The sequence below is a fragment of the Daphnia pulex genome, chromosome 11 (genome assembly GCF_021134715.1).
Source record: "Daphnia pulex isolate KAP4 chromosome 11, ASM2113471v1".
In the NCBI taxonomy this organism is placed as follows: Eukaryota; Metazoa; Arthropoda; class Branchiopoda; order Diplostraca; family Daphniidae; genus Daphnia; species Daphnia pulex.
The window spans coordinates 2,658,200-2,676,177 of NC_060027.1; the positions used below are offsets into that span (position 1 = coordinate 2,658,200).

The following is a 17,978-nucleotide window of genomic DNA, read 5'->3' on the forward strand; positions in this document are numbered from 1 at the left end:
GTACACTTTCTCTGGCTTTTGACAATTTTCTATCCAGCTAGACAACGCTATCGAACGTAGAAGGGAGACGGGAAAAAAAGAAACGCTGAGCGTCGATCTCAATCGATTTTTTGAAAACCTAAAATTCTCTTTTCTTTGCCTAGCGCTTCCCTAGTTTTTCCTCTCCGACTTTTGCTGTTTGGCTTTTGAGCGCTTGAATTCTTTCTACCGATCCTTTCGATAACTTTGTTTAACATCTGCCACAATAAGAAGAATCAACAATTGAGAAGAATCAGCTCTCAGCGTATTGTAGTTAAAAGTTGTTCTGACAGGAAGGATTGTAGAAGAAGAACAAATCGGTTCGACCTTATTCGTTCGATTTTTATATTTTGTAGGAGGGAAACTTTTTTGATTGTACCCAGAGTAATGGAACCTTTTGAAAGTCTTGCGTTGATGACGATGGCCTCCGAAACATTGGTTATTTGTTTAAGGCTTGTGCGTGCGTGCTGCGTGTTCCAAATAATTTCGCGAAGAAAAGTTTCGCACACATTTCATCTAAAAGTCCATTGCCGGGGATCTTAGAGATTTTTTTATTATCCCGATCCAATTAATTGCGATGAGCTGCCGGCCAAATCTTGGCCTCTTTTTTTTTGCGTCTCAACTGTCATGTCGTCGACTGCGGTAAATGAGTGAAAGAAACGGATGAAAAGAGTCGGAACAGCTGGAATCGTGCGGATATGGTGGAATATCAATGCATGGCCTCCAGCCTGTGTTGCACATAATAGCTCTAATCCATCAAGAGAATGAGCGGAATAGTTTCCCTGCCATCATTCCCGCAGTTATGACTCGACGTTTCATCTAATTGCCTTTTTTATTGCCTTTAGTTATGTACAAGTAAGTTTTCTCTACGCGAACCCAGCAAACTGCGGTTAAACAAGGGATCGTAGACGAAAGCTAAACTTTATCCTGACATGAATTAGACCTGTGAAATATCACAACAAAGTAAAGCATTCGTCATCGACTATTGTCTACCCCTTGGTGACTTGCCATAAATATGTTTTTTGTCGATGACAAATAATAACGATTTATGATACTCCTTTTTTACCGTTCGCACCTTGATTAATTGTTCCCGTCGACTTCTAATTGCTCTGATGTGACTTGAAGAGGGGAAGAACATTTTATACTTCGTTTGTTTGTTCGTTGCAATACTTGAGACTTTTCAAAAGGAAATGTTGTAGCTTACCTATAATAACTGAAATATTGTATGTGTTCCGTCTTCCGTGTTCAACAAGTTTTCGTTCACACACGTTATCGATCCGTGATGATGGTGGGAGTTTCTCTTCTTCAGTCGATACCTTCGTTCTTTGTCTCGATGTTGTGTAGCAACAAACAGAATAGAATTCATTTGTTTGTTTTTGGTTGCGTGCGACAAATACGTTTATTTGAATGACGTTTTATCATTGCTTTTGTGTTTGTGCTGCAAACATAGCCCAAACAGTATGTTTAACTTGTCTCTTTTGACATGTAAAACTTTCTCAATGTCAATCTTCTTTTCAGAATTTCCGTTCTCGTTTTTTTTAACGCAAAATTCAGCATCTAAATACTTTAATAACCACATATTCTGGGCGAAAATGTAAATGTAGTATGTGTTACTCCTTTGATTGGGCCCATCAGCTGCAGAGTAGTAATTTTCTTGTTCCTAAACGACCTAAAGTACTCCCATATTATCTACACTTCTACAGTTGACTTTGACAGTAATTCCCTTTCAGCTAGGTGTTTTCTTTAAAAAAAAAAGTATTTTCAATTTATTGTTGAACTTGAAATTCAGTGTCCTTATTAACCTCTCGCTAGGCAAGTTGATCAAAAGTTACCGGCTGAACCCAACGAAATGGAACGTCAACTTTAACTTGACACTCGTCTGACATCCGCCCCATTAGGTGTGACGGAATCTTCTCCGAGCTGAGTAAAATGACAGGGGCTTAAAGTCACGCGTCCGTTTTAAATTACCGGGCTTGGGATTCCGTAGTCGTCTCGTATGCCGGCGTGCTGCATGCGTTTATTTCAAAGTTCATTAGTCTTTTAATTGTGCCTTTTTTGCTGAGACATCCCGCGTCATGTTATGCAATTCTCTAGAAATGAGCACAATGAGCATTTTCTTGGGTATCAGCACCACTGATTAAAAGGAAAGAAATGTGATGCGAAAACAATGTTCTGTACTTCATTCGTGAGTATTTTTCGATGGGGCCAATGAACTTGTAACCGTGATGGCTCTTAATTTGCTCTCTTATGGCCACCAGGCCACCAGTCCCAAAAGTATCATCCGTCTCTGATTTCCTTTGGTCGTATCGTTTTGCCGTAAACTCTTATTCAAGTTACATCTCTACAGATTGCTGCATTTGGAAGCGGGAAGTCTTGCCACGCGAATTTTAATGAGGCGCTTTGGGGCTTGCTTAATTTCTTTTTTTAGAAGGAGAGTTCTGTCAAATATTTATTGTCTGTTTTTCATTGTGTTTGCTTGTTTTTCCCAAACTTTTGCAAACAACAACGAAGAAATCGATATTCTGAAGACGGATATTATTATTGATTCTCCAACCGAGTGATTTTATACAAGAAGTTGCAGGATATATCTCCATAACAGTTTGGTGCAATTCAAAATTGTGAATGTGAATCGAGTAATGGTAAAGACATCAATCTGAAGTCAACAAGCAAGTAGTTTAGCTATCAGCTGATTTAAAGCTTTTGCGTTTCTATTTTCTGCGTTTGGATGGGTCCCAAGAAAACCGGAGTTTGTGTTTTAAAATGTTCTTTGTTTCTCCGGTGCAGGCGACTAAAGGAATTGCGTGAAGGTCAAAGTCCGATATTGACGTGAGTGATGACGTTGCCACAACAACGACAGCAGCCGCTGGCAGCGAAAACATTTTATGAGCAGTTTTCCCCTGATTCGATTTAGTTCCCAGATGCAGTTCATTCAGTAGGCTAGTGTATGTACTAGTACACTTTACCGACATTCTCGATGGTCTATTTCTATAGGGCCGTAAGTGCCGAATGGAAATGGCGTTCCATTCGTCATGCCGATCGATTTCTCATTTCGTAGTCAAAAAGAATTCGTGATGGGAGGGGAAATTATATTTACCGTTCGCTGTCCGAGGCTGTAGGCCTTGCACGGGAGGAGGACGGTTTCGCCCTGTAAGATGATCATATGATTGGTGGTGCCGTTTTCCATCGTCTCAGGAAGGAGCTCCTCCAACTCGACTGCCACGCCGCTAGACGAAAGGGGAGCGGTCAGAGATCGTGGATGAGCTGTTCCAGCAGCCACGACGACGACTTGCTTGTTGTTATCTACATCTGGAATGCACGTACACCCAATGGGCAATAATTGGTTGTATTAATGTTTATTAAAATCAAAACAGGTCAAAATTTGAAATTCGCGCCCATTCAAGGATTTAGATTAACACTATTTTTTATGTGGCGGCAAGTGCGTGAAATTCAAAAGGGGAACGTAGTAAACCATGAAATAAAATCATCAAACCAGCAGCCCCACAGAAATAGAAATTCGATCCTCTTCGTGTACAGGCCTTAATTTCGTGCAATCGGGAATAAATGAATCCAGTGAGCTCTAAGGTCTTTATTTCACGGATCATTTCTGGTAGTCAGCGCGTGCTGATTATTCGTTGTGATCGTGAACTTGCATAGATAACGGTTGCGTATTCATCAAGATGAAAGCGCATCGCCGTATTTCTGTGTGTACTTTTCCACCGGTCCGGCTCGCTCTTCTGAAAGATCAAAGATTCAAAGTCAAAGTGGCTTGCACTCCGAAACACAACATCAGCAGCAGATTGATTGGCCGTGAGGGTCAAAGTGATCCACAGCTGATTTCGTTGCACAATCCCAACTGTTCGAGACAGCCATTTGATCTTTGCCATATTGAACGAAATAACTCTCCCTCGGGACTTTTCGATTCTGTTCGTCAAACTGAATCAACAGTAGGCTCATCATTTGTTCCATGAAATATTCTCGGGACTCCTGCATTTGAATGGATTTGCTATTGATTAAAGAATAAAGAGCCCATGTTTTTTGTGTATCGATATTGCGCCTGAATGATTTTTCTATTAATCTCATCTTTGTGAAAGAAAGAAATTTACTAGCATAGCCTTAAGCTCGTTATCGTTTGCTTTGAACGATTTAATATTTGCAAATATTTGAAAGATTTTTATCTCACAAATTATTGCTCGGGGCATGGTTGGTTGAATTCTTTTACCCATTGGATAAAGTCCATCTCTTCCTGTGAACGATGGGGTGATCTATCATGCGCAAAAAAACTGTACTCTCCTCGAGTTCTCTTTGAAATTCTGATGGATCGGAAGACGGAACATTTTTTCTGCTTTTTTTTAACTCAATTGGGATAAACCATAAACCCTATCTTTACATTCTCTGATCTATTTTTTGTATTAAAATATCGATTTGAATCTACAGTGTGAATTTGTTTCACCCAGAAATCAGTTTACTTAAATATTAAGTAAGGCTAAATGTAAATACTCGGTCCTTTTACCTGTGGAAATTTTGGTAAACGATGATTCCGCTGCCGTAACAGCAGAAATCTGGTGGAGCATGATGATGAAGAAACTGGACAGCAAAATGACGAGGCAGCTACAAATGAACCCGTTAGCACTAGCCATTTTGTAGTCCAGCAAGAGTTTGGTTGGAAATCGGTCACTACTCTTCTCCTAAAAATTGGAAATAAGAAATGGATTAGAATTGTAGAAATAGGGGAAAAGGTCGTGCGGATTTGATGAATGAATTAACAAATGAATAACCAGGAGATGCATCATAAAACCTTGATTAGATTTGTTCTGCAACAATCACGAGAAACGATTCGCTTTTTACTCGGAATAGATTCAATTAGAGATGGAATAGGCGACTATGCCCCCGTTTTCCTTGTTATTTCACATTCCAGTGCGATCCACCCATTTTCGACGTTGCTGGCGCATTTTCTGCATGCAGCCATGTCACAAAAATACGAGCGTAAAAGCGTTATCTTTCTCCTGCGCACACATCATGCCCGAGCTGCTAATACAATTATTTCTCTTGGTCCCCTGTTTCTGCCGCTGTTTGAAGGGTCATTTCAGTTGGATTTGCGCTTGTTACAGAATACAGACAGAGCTGCTCTTCTTCTTATTCCTTTTGCCCACGAAAAAGATTTCATGAGAGTTTTAGATTCTGTTGGAAGGTCTTCTTTAGAGAGATTTGTCAGTCGTATATCTTGAATGTTGCGTATCAGTTTGGACTCGACTTCATTAACTTATTCAGCGTGCAAGGAATGTAGTATTTATAAGTTAATAGACGTGAAGGAGAAGGGCGGAGCGAGAATGTAAAGTCAACGTTTTAAAACGCATCCTGCGACGTAACGGAATTATCTAAAGTGATGGATGGAAAGGCGTAAATTACGGCATCATGTCGTCGCTGCTTCGGAACTGTCATGAAATTTGTTTATTGTTTTCTTTTTTGGAACAAATGTAGAAATTTGAGATAAAAAAACGGAGGGGTGTCGTCCGTGTCACGTTAGGACGAAATTAGTGCGACGCGACTAACTCGAAGAAGTCGAAAGATCTTCCGTCGTCTTTTTTCTTGGTATTTTTGAGGGCATCGAACCCATCACTCTTTTAGCGTCGATCTAATCTGGTTCAGTTCTTTTTCTTATTTCATTTCCATTTGATGCAAATTTTGTGTGCGAGACTAAATCGATGGTGTCAAGTTTGGAAAATTTATCCATTATTTTTTAAAATAGCAATTGGACCAACAGATCAAATGTCAAATGAACAGCAGAATTGTTAAGGAATAAATGGACTGAAGGAATCGCAATTGCTTTTTAGAAAATCTCTCCATAACTTAACAAACTGTTTCGCTCTACCGTTGTTTGACATTGTACCTCAGCCATTTTCTTCCTTCTAAAATGGCCTTAAACTTTCCGCATTTCCTACATCTTTGTCAAAGAGACAGAAGGGCCAACAGCGTGAGCCCTGTCCTGGTGGCGATTATCAAAGTCAAAGGGAGACAGCAGAGAGATTTAGTTGGCCCCATCTGTGCACTTGTGTGTTATCGAGAACCTCTTGGGAGATTGTCTGTTGTCGAGCAAAAGGAAGAGATAAAAACAAAACTCCTTTCATGTTGGACCAAAGGAGTGAACTGTCGGTTGAGACTCGTCGTACCTTTTTCCTCCCCCTATTTCCCATTGTATTTTACTGCGATGCGCAATCCATCATTGCCTTTCACACACGTAATGTGTCGACGACGAGCAATTTCTTTTCCTTTGAATCGATTCCGCTGAAAATGATGCGTAAATGGCCACCCAAGTTCCTCTCATCCCAAGTACTTCGATCGATCATTTTCGGCGGTGGATTTAGCAACAGCCACGAGATTCTAAAAAAAGATTCCAAAACACCCACAGATCGCCAGACTTCTTATTGATAGACCCTGCGTATTTATACACGGCGGATGTGAAAAAGATTCGAGGAAAGAGACGACCATTTCCGGGCGGCTTATTGTTGACTAGAATTTGAGCAGCTTCCAACCAACAGCCTCTCAGTCATCGACGAGACAAGTTCCAACATCCCACCACATCCGCCCAAGATCAAACGCAAGGATTTTGTTGTTGTGTGTGCAGGCCATGTGTCATCCATGTGAGGTGATGTCGTCGAGTCCGTGCCACTTTTTCTTTTTCTCTTCGATCGACACTCCCCCGTGGTCCTCCTCCTTCCAATCGAGTTTGATCTATACACCACCACGTCAGACCATAGACTAGACCGTATGAAATACAGGCAAGATTCTTTTAAATGTATGATCTTTGTATTTGAGAGGAACAGGACTCGGTTGGAATATGAGGAAACCACCGATGAGGAAAGAATTCCACAATTGGGTCACGCTGCTATGTATACGTATATCTCTGGCTTAGTAGGAGGATTTTGTCTGTTTTCCTGTTTCTGCTTGTGTAATATATCACCGTAACGACTTCGATAACCGAAATGAAATTTTTTTTTCTTTTCCACGAAAGATTGATTTATTGGAATTTTCTTTTTTCTTTGTCAAATCAATAACCGTAGCGTTGGAATGCTCTAGAAATTATCTTCTTTTTCTACATTTTCTTCGTCATCACGAAATAATAGGATTTTTATTATTGCACTTTTTATTTGTTTTGGTGCGAGCGAAACAGATGAAAGGCGTGTTCGAGATCAAAAGCAACGAATATCAATATTCAACGTTATTAAATTTTCTTCAAATATTTGAAAATTATGACGGAAGATATTTGTCGATTTACACACTTTTTTCGGCAATCATTGCTAACGAATGTTTGATTCTCCTTCTCGGAATAATAATGGCAAATTTGTCCTGAATTTAGGATCATGCGATATTTCTTGGAATGTGCAACAAAAAAATTAGTTGGCAATTGTTTCTGAAATCTACCTTGCCTCGATTTGAATTAAACAGCGTTATTAAATCTAGGAAAGACAATCTAGTCTTTTAAAATTTTTCCTGATGAAAGTTCTGATAAAAATCTACGTCTATTTTTTTAAGAACTAAAATAGATGGTCATAACCGTGCATGCCCACTATAGATCACAGAATCAAAGTGAAATGTCAAAGATATAAATTTGGAGGTACGACATCTTGTCAGACCACACTAGCCGCGGTTGCCGCATTGAACCGTTACGAATGTTGCAGTTCATACTGTATACCCTCGCTTCCACAGGTACGATTGAGTTTCAGAAAATATTGAGCTCGACGATAGACGATCGTCTGTAACGCGTGAACGGACGGCCAACCCAATTTTTTTTTCTTTCTTTTGTCTTTACTTTGGAATTAGATTTATAATGTTGGTGCCGGGCAGCAGCCCACCGTGATCGCCAGAAGCAGATTAGTAAACAGGTTTCCTTTTTTAAGGTAAGAAAAGGAAAAAAAAGAAAAAGTTTTCCAAATCTTTTGAAAGAAAAAAGAAACACAACTGCATAGCAACGTCAAAGAAAATAACGGGCGTAGACCATAAGGGGGAAACGACGAGTTGAGGTGAACTTGGAGTTTCAAAGACATTAAAAACGTTGCTGCAGGAGAAAGCAAAACGAAAGGGGAAACAAGTAGCACAGTTGTCATGCTCTGCCAAGTCAAGGGCTACTGTTCAATCCAATCAAACTTTTGTTGTCAATTTTTTATTTTCCTATACTCACTTCTGCCAAAATGGTCCAAAAAAAGACCTAGAACAGACTGGCGTTGTGTGGTTTGGTGAAGATAAAAGATTCTGATGGGAGAACTTAACTTGACGTTTCAAGTTTTGAACGATGTATAGTAAGCCAATCCTCATGTTCTTTCAAAATGGTGAAATAGACGATGATTTGCTTATTGGACTATTTGGCTGCTTTTGGCTCATAATTTAGAAATTGGAGATGACAAAAGATATGGCGGCTACCCACGGACCATCATTCGCGGATCCCATTTCTTTTGATTTCTTCTTTTCGAGTCATTAACAAAAACTCGACGTATACTTTCTTTCATCTTTGTCCTATTCAACTTTTTCCCCCTCAGCCTTCTGTTTGGCGCTCGAGCTTTGGACCAATCAATCTAATGAGCTGCTTCTTGTCTTGTTCTTCTCGTTCTTCTCTGTGACTTGAGCAAAGGCAACCCGAAAGAATAATGAGGCTGAAATCCCCGAAAAAAGACAAAGTTGCAGTGCTTATCAGCCAAGAACAATTAGGCAGTAGCGGCATGCACATTACTACTCATCAACCCCTCGGCTTGCGCTGTGGCCTGGCTGACTCCCCGCCCGCCTGAATCTATTGCGTTGCCCCTTTCGATTGCCACCAGCATTCCTGTTTCCTATGTACGAATGTTGGACAATGACTTGATTATTCGGAAACTTTTGAATCGGACCATTAAGAGACGACACAATTCGGTGGTGCCATCGCTCGTGCGCGCCATGGTGTCAAAATGGAGTCGGACGGACTGGATGTCGCCTGACAGCTACTCGCCCGTCTATTTAGGCATTTTGAGTTGTTTTAGTGCACGTATACGTCATGCATAAATCCAATGGAGGGGGGGGGAATTGTGTCGGGAGTTGTTGTTGCTGCTGTTGCTGCTCTTGTGTTTGCCTCGCTGGAGGAATGTCGTTGTTTCGGTTCTCTCTCTCTCTCGTCCGTTCTCCTGCGCTCCTTATTTCCCCGTTTCGCCCGTTTTCCGGTGCGATAAGAAACTTCCTCTCCCTTTTATGGTCAGTCGCCTTCTGCTCGACCAACGCATTTGAGGAAGCAACCACCACTAGAGAGGAAAAAAGAAGAAAAATAGTATCGTTTTGATGGAGGTCATTGGCTCGCCAAACTGGATGGCCGCTCGAAGATAAGATGGCGACCGTGACTCGTGTGCGTTTCCTGCGCCACCAAATCTGTTGACTTAAAAAAAGAAAGGAGGGCGAAAAAAAAGGCGAGTTTGGATGCTGCTGGTAAAAAAAGGTTCCATTCTAGTTCTATGTGGTCAAGCGAAAAGTCATCCAATCTTAAGTCTTTTGTCTTGTATATGTATTGTACATGTTCCATGTTGGATTCTCTTTTGCGCAAGCTGGGCTCTCAGTATGTATAGAATCACCCCCGGAGAAAGAAAAAGAAAGTGGGCCGCGCGCTCACTCTCTGTGCGGCTGCCGCCCGCGTCCTATTCATGTCCGGTACAGCAGAGTGAGGCTTATATCGTACTATGGAGAGACATTAGATCAGGAAGCATTTTCCTGTTGTCATTTTGTCCGCTTTCCTTTTCTCTTTCTCCTTGTGATTCTTGGTGCGTATCCTGCCGCCCTTGGTAGCCACCAATGATGACATCAAAAGAAAATGGTTCTAAAAGGAAAAAAGAAATTTAAAGACATATGGGAAATGCGTTTTCATCCAGTACACACGGATTTGTGTGTCGGAACAGATTCTGACCGTATGCAAATGCTCTTCAATCTTTTTTCTTTCAAAGTTCATCGACCGCTGAAGAAAATGTGTTTGTCACTACAACAGCTCTAGGGCTCCCTTGATTAAGTTATTGTTGACAGTAAGAATGATTGGATTGGAAGGGCAATATTTCCTTAACAGTCGACAGTTTACTTGCAACTTGTGTCTGCGGATTCTGACACTTTGATCGTTCCTAGATGTTATTATGACTTATTTCTCTTTTTTCTCTGTGGAAAACGATCAAACTTCTTCGGCGTACTGGATAACCCCCCATCTATCTGGAATTGTGTACTGTAGGCCGTTAGACGACGACATTAAACCTCCGCCGGAGTTTCTCGATATGTCGAATGACCGACTCCAACAGCATATTGCCATCCGCGATTTCTCGAGAATTTATCTTCTCCCTTGTTTAGCACTTACTCTTTGTTTGTTTGTTTTTTTGTTTTTTGTGTTTTTCACGACACGAAACGACACATGAATGCCGTCTGCTGGCCGGACACGATATAGCACTCACTTCTTCAATTGTTGTTGCTGTTTTTATTTAGTGTCGATACACAGTCACTTACCAGAACGCAAGTAGCCCGTAATTTAAAAAAAGCAAACATTTCTGTCCGCTTAACTAATCAAAATTAGATTTTGCGCAACTGAAATAATACAATAAAGTCGGAGGTCAGATAAGAGATTGGACGTTCTGATATTTCTTTGGGAGTACGAACTGATTCATCTCATCTAATATGTGGAAGTGGAATCAAAAGACAGCCCTCACGTCCAGCTATTTGTGTAGTATACATACATAGGCAATCGTGTTTCACGCACGGACGCGCAGAACCATCACGACGTAGAAGAAGGAAGGCCGGGCAACCAGAAATAAAAAGAGAAAAGGGCACACGGTGTATCCACACACAGGCCATTTACTAACTCAACTATGGCCACTAACTTGGATGGATCGATGACATTGGCTCCTGTTCTTGCTGCTGGGCTCTCCCGCCGTATTTTTGTATCGCGCCCAGAGGCTTCGCCCCTTTTGATATATACCGGACGGAGAAAAAATCCTATTCCGATTTTTCCTTTTTTCAAATCGTATAATCGGATTGGCTCTTCTACTTTTTTTTGTCCGCATGAGACTGCTGACTTTTTGTAGGCCTTTTTTTGGAAGAAAAAAAAGGGTTAGGACAGACGCAACGACCTCAAAACTGCGGATATTTTGTGTGTGTCATTGTTGTCAATTGAACTCGGCGCCATTTTCTCTTGTCGTCATCCGCTTCTTTTTTTAAAATTTGTTGAAAGCTTTTTTTTTTATTCTTCCACGTACCGTTAGATATATATCTCCAGTTATCTGAGAATTTCAAGTCATCAACTTTTGCTCTATAGCTGCACGTGGCTATGCGATGTCGATCGATGTTCTTTGAACTCTTGAAATTTCTCAATTGTTTGCCAAAACTCTTATTATTAGCGATTGATGCGCGCTGAATCGTTCCGGCGCTCCATTCATTGCCAAAGTTGACGGCGGAATTCTTTGCTCCTCTTTCACGCCATTCTCTTTCCGATTTCTGATAATTGCTTTGATTATTTTTATTATCAAACAAAGTTGTCGTCGGATTTTTCTAAATGAATTTTCAGTGGAAAATCTTTTGTTTGCTCTGTATACCCTCGAATTACTTTCGGGAGAAATGTTTATTGATCCCAGCTGTTTTTATTCCCTGAAGGCATCCGATATATACCCTAGACTGGTTCGCTCGCCTTGTTGTGTGCTGGACATATTTTGTTGTTGTTGTTTGTCGTTGTGTTTTGTCGTGTCTCTCTCCGAGTACATTATACGTCGTCATCTGAAATGATAACAATAGAAATAACTGGACGGCCGATGGGTTTTGGCCTTCGCTTCTTGTCAGCGGGGGGCAAATTCTCATTAAGCATCAACTTCATTAGCTTATGGTTCGGGGGACCCGGGAGAGGAGCCCGGTCTCCAGCTGATACTCTTTAGAAATGAGGAAGAGGGGTGGCTATCTGTCATCAAGGAAATCCAGCTCCAGCGGCTGCTCCAATCCACTATACAAAAGCTCGCGGTTGAGAGGAAACGTCGTTTGGTGGTGACCAGCGGTCGGCCAAAGAAAAAGATTCACATGCACAAGACGTGTGGAATGATATCAGAGCACAGCCGAGCGCGAATATAAAAAAAAGAGAAAAAAACAAAAGAAAGTGATGAAGCGACAGAGGGGTTAGGTCTTCCATCTCTGACTAACTTGTCTCTTTGCCGACCAACTTCAGGGTCCATAGACCCCACACTACGGTGGTCTCTGTGGGAAATTTATACCGCGAACCTTTTTACTTGGGGCGGGAGTCTTAAGTCCAGGATTTATACGTCTTAACATTTCGGACGTGGGCTGGTATAAAGTACGTTTGTGTAAACAAGGGCAACATCGTGTGGGTTCGTCTAGACATAACAAGAGAGTCGATCCCAGGTATAGATCTGACAATGTGCGGTCAGGGTTACACGCGAGAGACGCCCTACATCTTTCAGAGCTGCGCAGCCATCACCAAGGATTGTGTGTTGTACACGTCTTATACAATGAGTGCTAATACAATTAAGGAATTGAATTAGAATTAAGGGCTTCTTTTCTGGTTTTCTTTTGATTGCTGTACCTTTTTAATGTTCGCTTTTTCTGACGTCAAATGTGTTTTTGTTTTCTGACGTTTTCAGCGTGACATTGATTTGTTGGGGCCGTGAAAAAAAGGGTTTTTGGGTGGGGGCTCACGGTTGTCTTGGGGATCTCAAGGTTTTTTCTCTTTGGCACCTCCGTTGTTGTTTGCGGCCTCTGCTGGAAGCTTTTATCGGGCGTAACGAAGAAAGTGGAGCAACTACTGGGAGATTGTTTACAATATGTATGGCAAGCGCCCTTTTAGCCCCCGACGAAGACTCTTATACCCTGCTAATAAATACCCACCACCACCACCACCACCGTGAAGCCGGCATTCTCGTTCAATATTCTCCAACTTTCTCTCTTCTCTTAGTTCTTTTTTTCTTTCGTGAAGAAAAACGGGAATCTGCAGGCTTTATTCCCTGTCTAAAGCGCTGGCATCTCCAGGGTGACGGCTCTCTCGCGTGAACTGCCAATCTCAAGCCTTTCCACTCCTTCGGGATTGCTTATTAGGTAAGAACACGTTCACATTCACGCGGAGAAGAGAGGGGGGTCTTCTTCTTCCTCCCGCACTGCAGCAGCAGCATGCGTCAGGTATACCATTCAAGACGCTGCTGCTGTATTAAAAAATGAAAGGGCAAGTCAACTGCACACAATAGCTTTTCTCGGTGCGATATTAACAATGCATATTCATTGCCTATACAATAGCCCCTCCCGCCTGATTCTTCCTCTTCTTCTTCTCTACCTATAATATGCTAAATAAGGCCGCTCGTTTTTTCATTTTTCACGGCTCTCTGCTGTGAACTCTCGACTTGACATTTTCAATGCTGTTTAGATCTCGGCGCAAAAGTCTAGGTAATCACCTGAGTTATAGAGTAGTAGACATTGCGTCTAATCCAACTCTGGCACACCTTCTTCTCACCGTGTGTGCGAGATCCTGGAGGATCCGCGGGACTCACCCGCCGATCGATAAGAGTAGACGCAGTATAACGTTGCGAGCGTGTGTACATTTATACGAGGCGCACGTGGAAATTGGTGTCGGAGAAAGGAGGCAATATTGAATAGCTGTGCTGTTATAGACGACTGTGGCGGGTCAATCAATCAATCAGTCGTTGTGCTGGGCTCTGATTTCTTATTGATCCCTTTGTCATCACTTTTTTATTTTTTCTTGTTGAGATTTCTTTTTTTTTATTGGCCTTGGATTTCTTATTGATTAGCCCTTTATGCACTTGATTCACGTACTGTGTGCACGTATATAAATGTACGTGTAGTATATATAGAATCGGAGCTGAGTTGTGTGGACGAGGGGAAGCTGATGGCGCGGTCGTTCTTCTTGGATCGATTTTTCGCACGGCGGCGGCGGCGGGTGTTTCTTGCGCTGTTTAATTCATTTCCCGTTGAGCACTTTAAATTATTGATCGTCTTTCCCTTGAAATAATTATCCCAGATCAACGTAAAAGCCTCACCCGCGCCACTGTCAACTTGGTCGTTTTGAAAACTTTGCCCAGTTTAATGAAGTTGGAAACGTATCAGAAACTAAAGAAGAAAATGAGTTGGTGGCCCTTGTTTTATTATTACGCCTTGCACGACATCTCTTAATCTTTTAAGTGATTCGCCCAAGCTTTAATTTATTATTTTTTTTTACTTTGGTCGAGGATATTATTAAAAATGAAAGAAAGAAAAACAAAATAATTAAACGGGACACAAACTCCAAAGTGGGTACAAAACTTGCAAATGTTAATACACTCTGCATCTTTTTTGAATGATTTATACTTGGTATAGAAGACGGCTGTTTTTGTGGAGATAGCAGAAGAGCAGAGCGTAAAAACAACTAAGGGGAATCACCTAGAGTGGGCGTCGGGTTTTAACGTCACAACGTGACACGGCGGAATAAGAGTTGTTCAAAAAAATGGATGGTGGGGGGGCTCCCAAATGCCATTCGATCCTTGAATATTTCAGATGGCAACACCAATAAAAAAGTATTCCAAGGTTGTGCATACAGTCTACGTAGATTCTTGGTTTAGTATTTTCCTTTTTTAGCTGTAGGTGTTTTTTCATATATATAAAGGTGAAATGTTTTACAACCCGTGTACACCTTTTAGACGTTTGGGGGGTGGGCGCGCGCGCTAACAATGAAATATTGAGACAGGTATTCCGTGCTGCCGCCAATGTGTATTAGACTGTATAATCACGTAATATATCCTCGTCTTCGTCGTCGTCGTCTTCTCTATATACATGTTTATATATAGCTATAGTAGGGAAGACAGACTTGTTGTTTCCGGCTTATACACCTTGTTACGTAGTCTACACACCAGCTCACGCAAGACTTTAAGGTTGTTATTTCTCCCACACACATTTTTGCGAAAGAAAAAATCGATTGGATCCTGCTGGAAGGGGGGCTGTGAATAGCTGCGGAAGATCCTGTATCCCTTATAATGCCTGATGTTTCCATACATAAGTTATCATAATTTTGTGAAGGGATGATTCATTTCTCTGCGCTAAATATTGAATAGGTTCTTAGCGACTGTATGTGTGTGTACTCAAGTTGCTGGCGTTATTGAGTTTATTCCTGTGTACTTTGATGAACTCCGCATCCGCTGGGTGTGAATTATTGAATATCCCATCGAAATAGTACATTCATACTGTCTAGGAGATGTTGGTAATCGCCGAAATGAGTTCACTGCTCACAATAATATGCAAATCGTACTCAAACTAATGTCTGGAGTCTAGACCGTGACGTCAATCGGCTTATTTCCTCGCACGCACTTCTTTCCTCAACCAGAAAACAAACAATCAAACAGCAAAGGATTTAAAAAAAGTGAGCCGATTGTTTACTTTTGGCTGGTCGCACAGTGCGGACCGGTTGACCCTCTTGTCATTTTTTATTTTTCTCACGAGCTTGAATCAATGACGTAAGAAAACTCTGACCCATAATAACCATTTACGACGACAAAGTGTGCACGACATTTTATTGCTGGTCTCTATTAAATAATTTTCGTTAATATTCCGAGTGTGGTGGATGAAATAAGTTTGAGATTGCAATCACCGCGCGGTACATAATTAGGGAAACTTTTCTCGTCATGTGTACGTGCTTGAGTGATGGTCCGATTCTAATGGCAATGTTGCGGGTTGGAAACCCCAACCGACAACAATCGCTGGCGGTTATTGAACTCATTCTGTATAGAGTTATCGCTCATCTTTTGAATTGATTTTCGGAATTAACAAAAAAAAAAAAACTTTAAAAACTTGGGCGAAGCTTTTCAGATGTGACGCACTTTGCAATCCCGTCACCCAACTTTCCGCTTAAACGAACCGAAAACCTTGAACGAAACGAAGGAACCAACAAGCGGAGAGTTTCTGAGAAATGAAAATGCCATCACCAATGTGCAAGTGTCTCCCAGCGTTTGTCTGCGCCTTGCTATACGTACATCTCTCTTGTTTTGCGTGTTTTCGTTTCGCGTTTATTACATTGAAACAACTCATTTTCATTGTTGCCAAGTTTTGCATTTTCTGCTCATGTGCAGATCATGTCAAATGTCTATGAGGAAAGAGGGGAAGTATATTTGATGTAGACGTTTAAGAATCTTGGGTTTATAATTCTGCTGATGGCTTTTATTCATCTCATTATAATCTGTCAGTCGGGCGTGTTATACTATAGTTTCCCCACCGCGTCTAAAAATAGTAGATAGTCCACATTAAAAATGCGTAGCATGTCCACGTGGAATCCTCCCCATTTGTTTTAATGATTTGCGAAAAATAAAAATATCTTCCACTTTCGCAGAATATAAAAATTTTTATTTATTTTTTGTTAGAAAAGAAAGAAGAGATATACGTAGATAAGTATCTGCTAGCGCCCAAGAAAGCCGATTATTGAGATTTTCATCACGAAAAATTGGTGGAGGAAAAAAAGAAGTTTCTTCCGCTCGGCGACTCTCTTCTCTCTCTTTCCACTCGTTGATTCTCTGCGCACACACACTTGTGCGTGTGTGTATACGTTTCACCCGGCCATTTTTGAAGTATAATATTTTGCTTCAGTAATTCCTTGAGGGCTAAACAGATCACTCTTTTGATTTGATTCGCCATCGGTTTTTTTGTGTGTGCATCTTATAGGCTCGGGATATCCTTTCTCCCAAAATATTCTGACGTGAACGGGCAAATGTAAATGTTGAAAAGATCTTGTGGAGTTAGTGGGAAACCCGACAATTTGTGTTAAAAAAAAACCCCAAGTTGATGACGTAAATATTCTATATTCAATGGGGGTTCTTGAATAGGAGCTCCGCTATTTTCCAATCTTGTCTTTTTGCCTGCTTAACTTTCTTTTTATACCCCGAGTCTAAGTCGTTAGCGATTCTTTTTCTCTCTTCGTCATTTGCGTTGGGCTAAAATAACAAAAGTGGAGAAGAATAAGAAAAACTGCTATATTGCCAAGGCGAACATGATTATTCATGATCCTTGTGCGCATCAGGAAAAGACTAGAGAGGCGTACTCATCTGGAAAATCAACGTGAAGAAATATGGGACACACACCAACGATGTTTGGGAGTCAACTACATCAAAGCAATAATCAAATAAGTTTTGCGGGGCCCTCAGCCCAGATCCTGATTTTCTAGACTCCTGATTGTCGAATCTCTCTCTGTGTGCGCATGCTAGTAGTGTGTGTATATATATATATATATATAAGGCGGCTAGTCTACAGAGTTATATAAACAGAATGATATAGACTATGTCTTTCCTCCCTCCCATGACGTGGTTCAATATACATGGATATCCATTTATTAATATTAACGACTCGCGCCAACTTGTATCTCTCGTTACAATAGTTGAACCAAGTTTGGCAGGACCCAACGTCAGTCGGGAATTCATTTCCCAGGATCGCCAAATGTCACGGGCAACAATATCGGAACTTGAAGGTAATACGCCCGCTGCTGCTGCCCGGCCGGGAATTAATAAATGAACGCGGCTTACCTTTTTTCGTCTTCTATCGACACCCGCGTTGGTTTTTTCTATTTATTAGTTGTTTAAATTTTGTTTCAGGTAGAAAAGGATCGACGAAATTCAATGTGAACAATCACTTGTATTCATTTGTTGATTAGTTTGTTGTCTATTCAAAATATTGAAAAACCAAAGTTAACATTGACTCGATTCGACGCAGTTGTTGTTCACACGCACAAACGAGTGGGATCGAGTCTCGACACAAATCGATTAATTTTTTTTAAAATTATTATTTCTCAAACGACACTTATTTCTTTTCGTTCCAATTTGTGTTGTCCATCTGCGATAATTTGGCCGCTTGTTGAGTGACAGGAAGAACCAATAACGGGAAGTAGTAGAATTGTGTTCATGGTTCGTTTTTATCTTTTTCAAACCCAAATCAATTCACCTGCTCAACACTTTTAATAG

At 41.1% G+C, this 17,978-nt stretch overlaps 1 protein-coding gene across 3 annotated transcripts in view; it reads right to left on the reverse strand.

Moving 5' to 3' along the window:
• LOC124208022 overlaps positions 1–17,683 on the reverse strand; it is a 56,999-nt gene extending 39,316 nt beyond the window's left edge. The window contains exons 1-3 of one of the 3 annotated variants that reach the window (XM_046605712.1): positions 17,544–17,679; positions 4,529–4,703; positions 3,113–3,324 (exon numbers count right to left, since the gene is read on the reverse strand). In XM_046605712.1, coding sequence (XP_046461668.1) covers positions 3,113–3,324; positions 4,529–4,655 — 339 coding nt within the window. In that variant the 5' untranslated portion in view covers positions 4,656–4,703; positions 17,544–17,679. Of the gene's footprint in view, positions 1–3,112; positions 3,325–4,528; positions 4,704–17,543 lie in introns of all 3 variants that reach the window. The other 2 variants (XM_046605709.1, XM_046605711.1) reach the window with 2 other exon arrangements.
• Between the last annotated feature and the right edge of the window lie 295 nt (positions 17,684–17,978).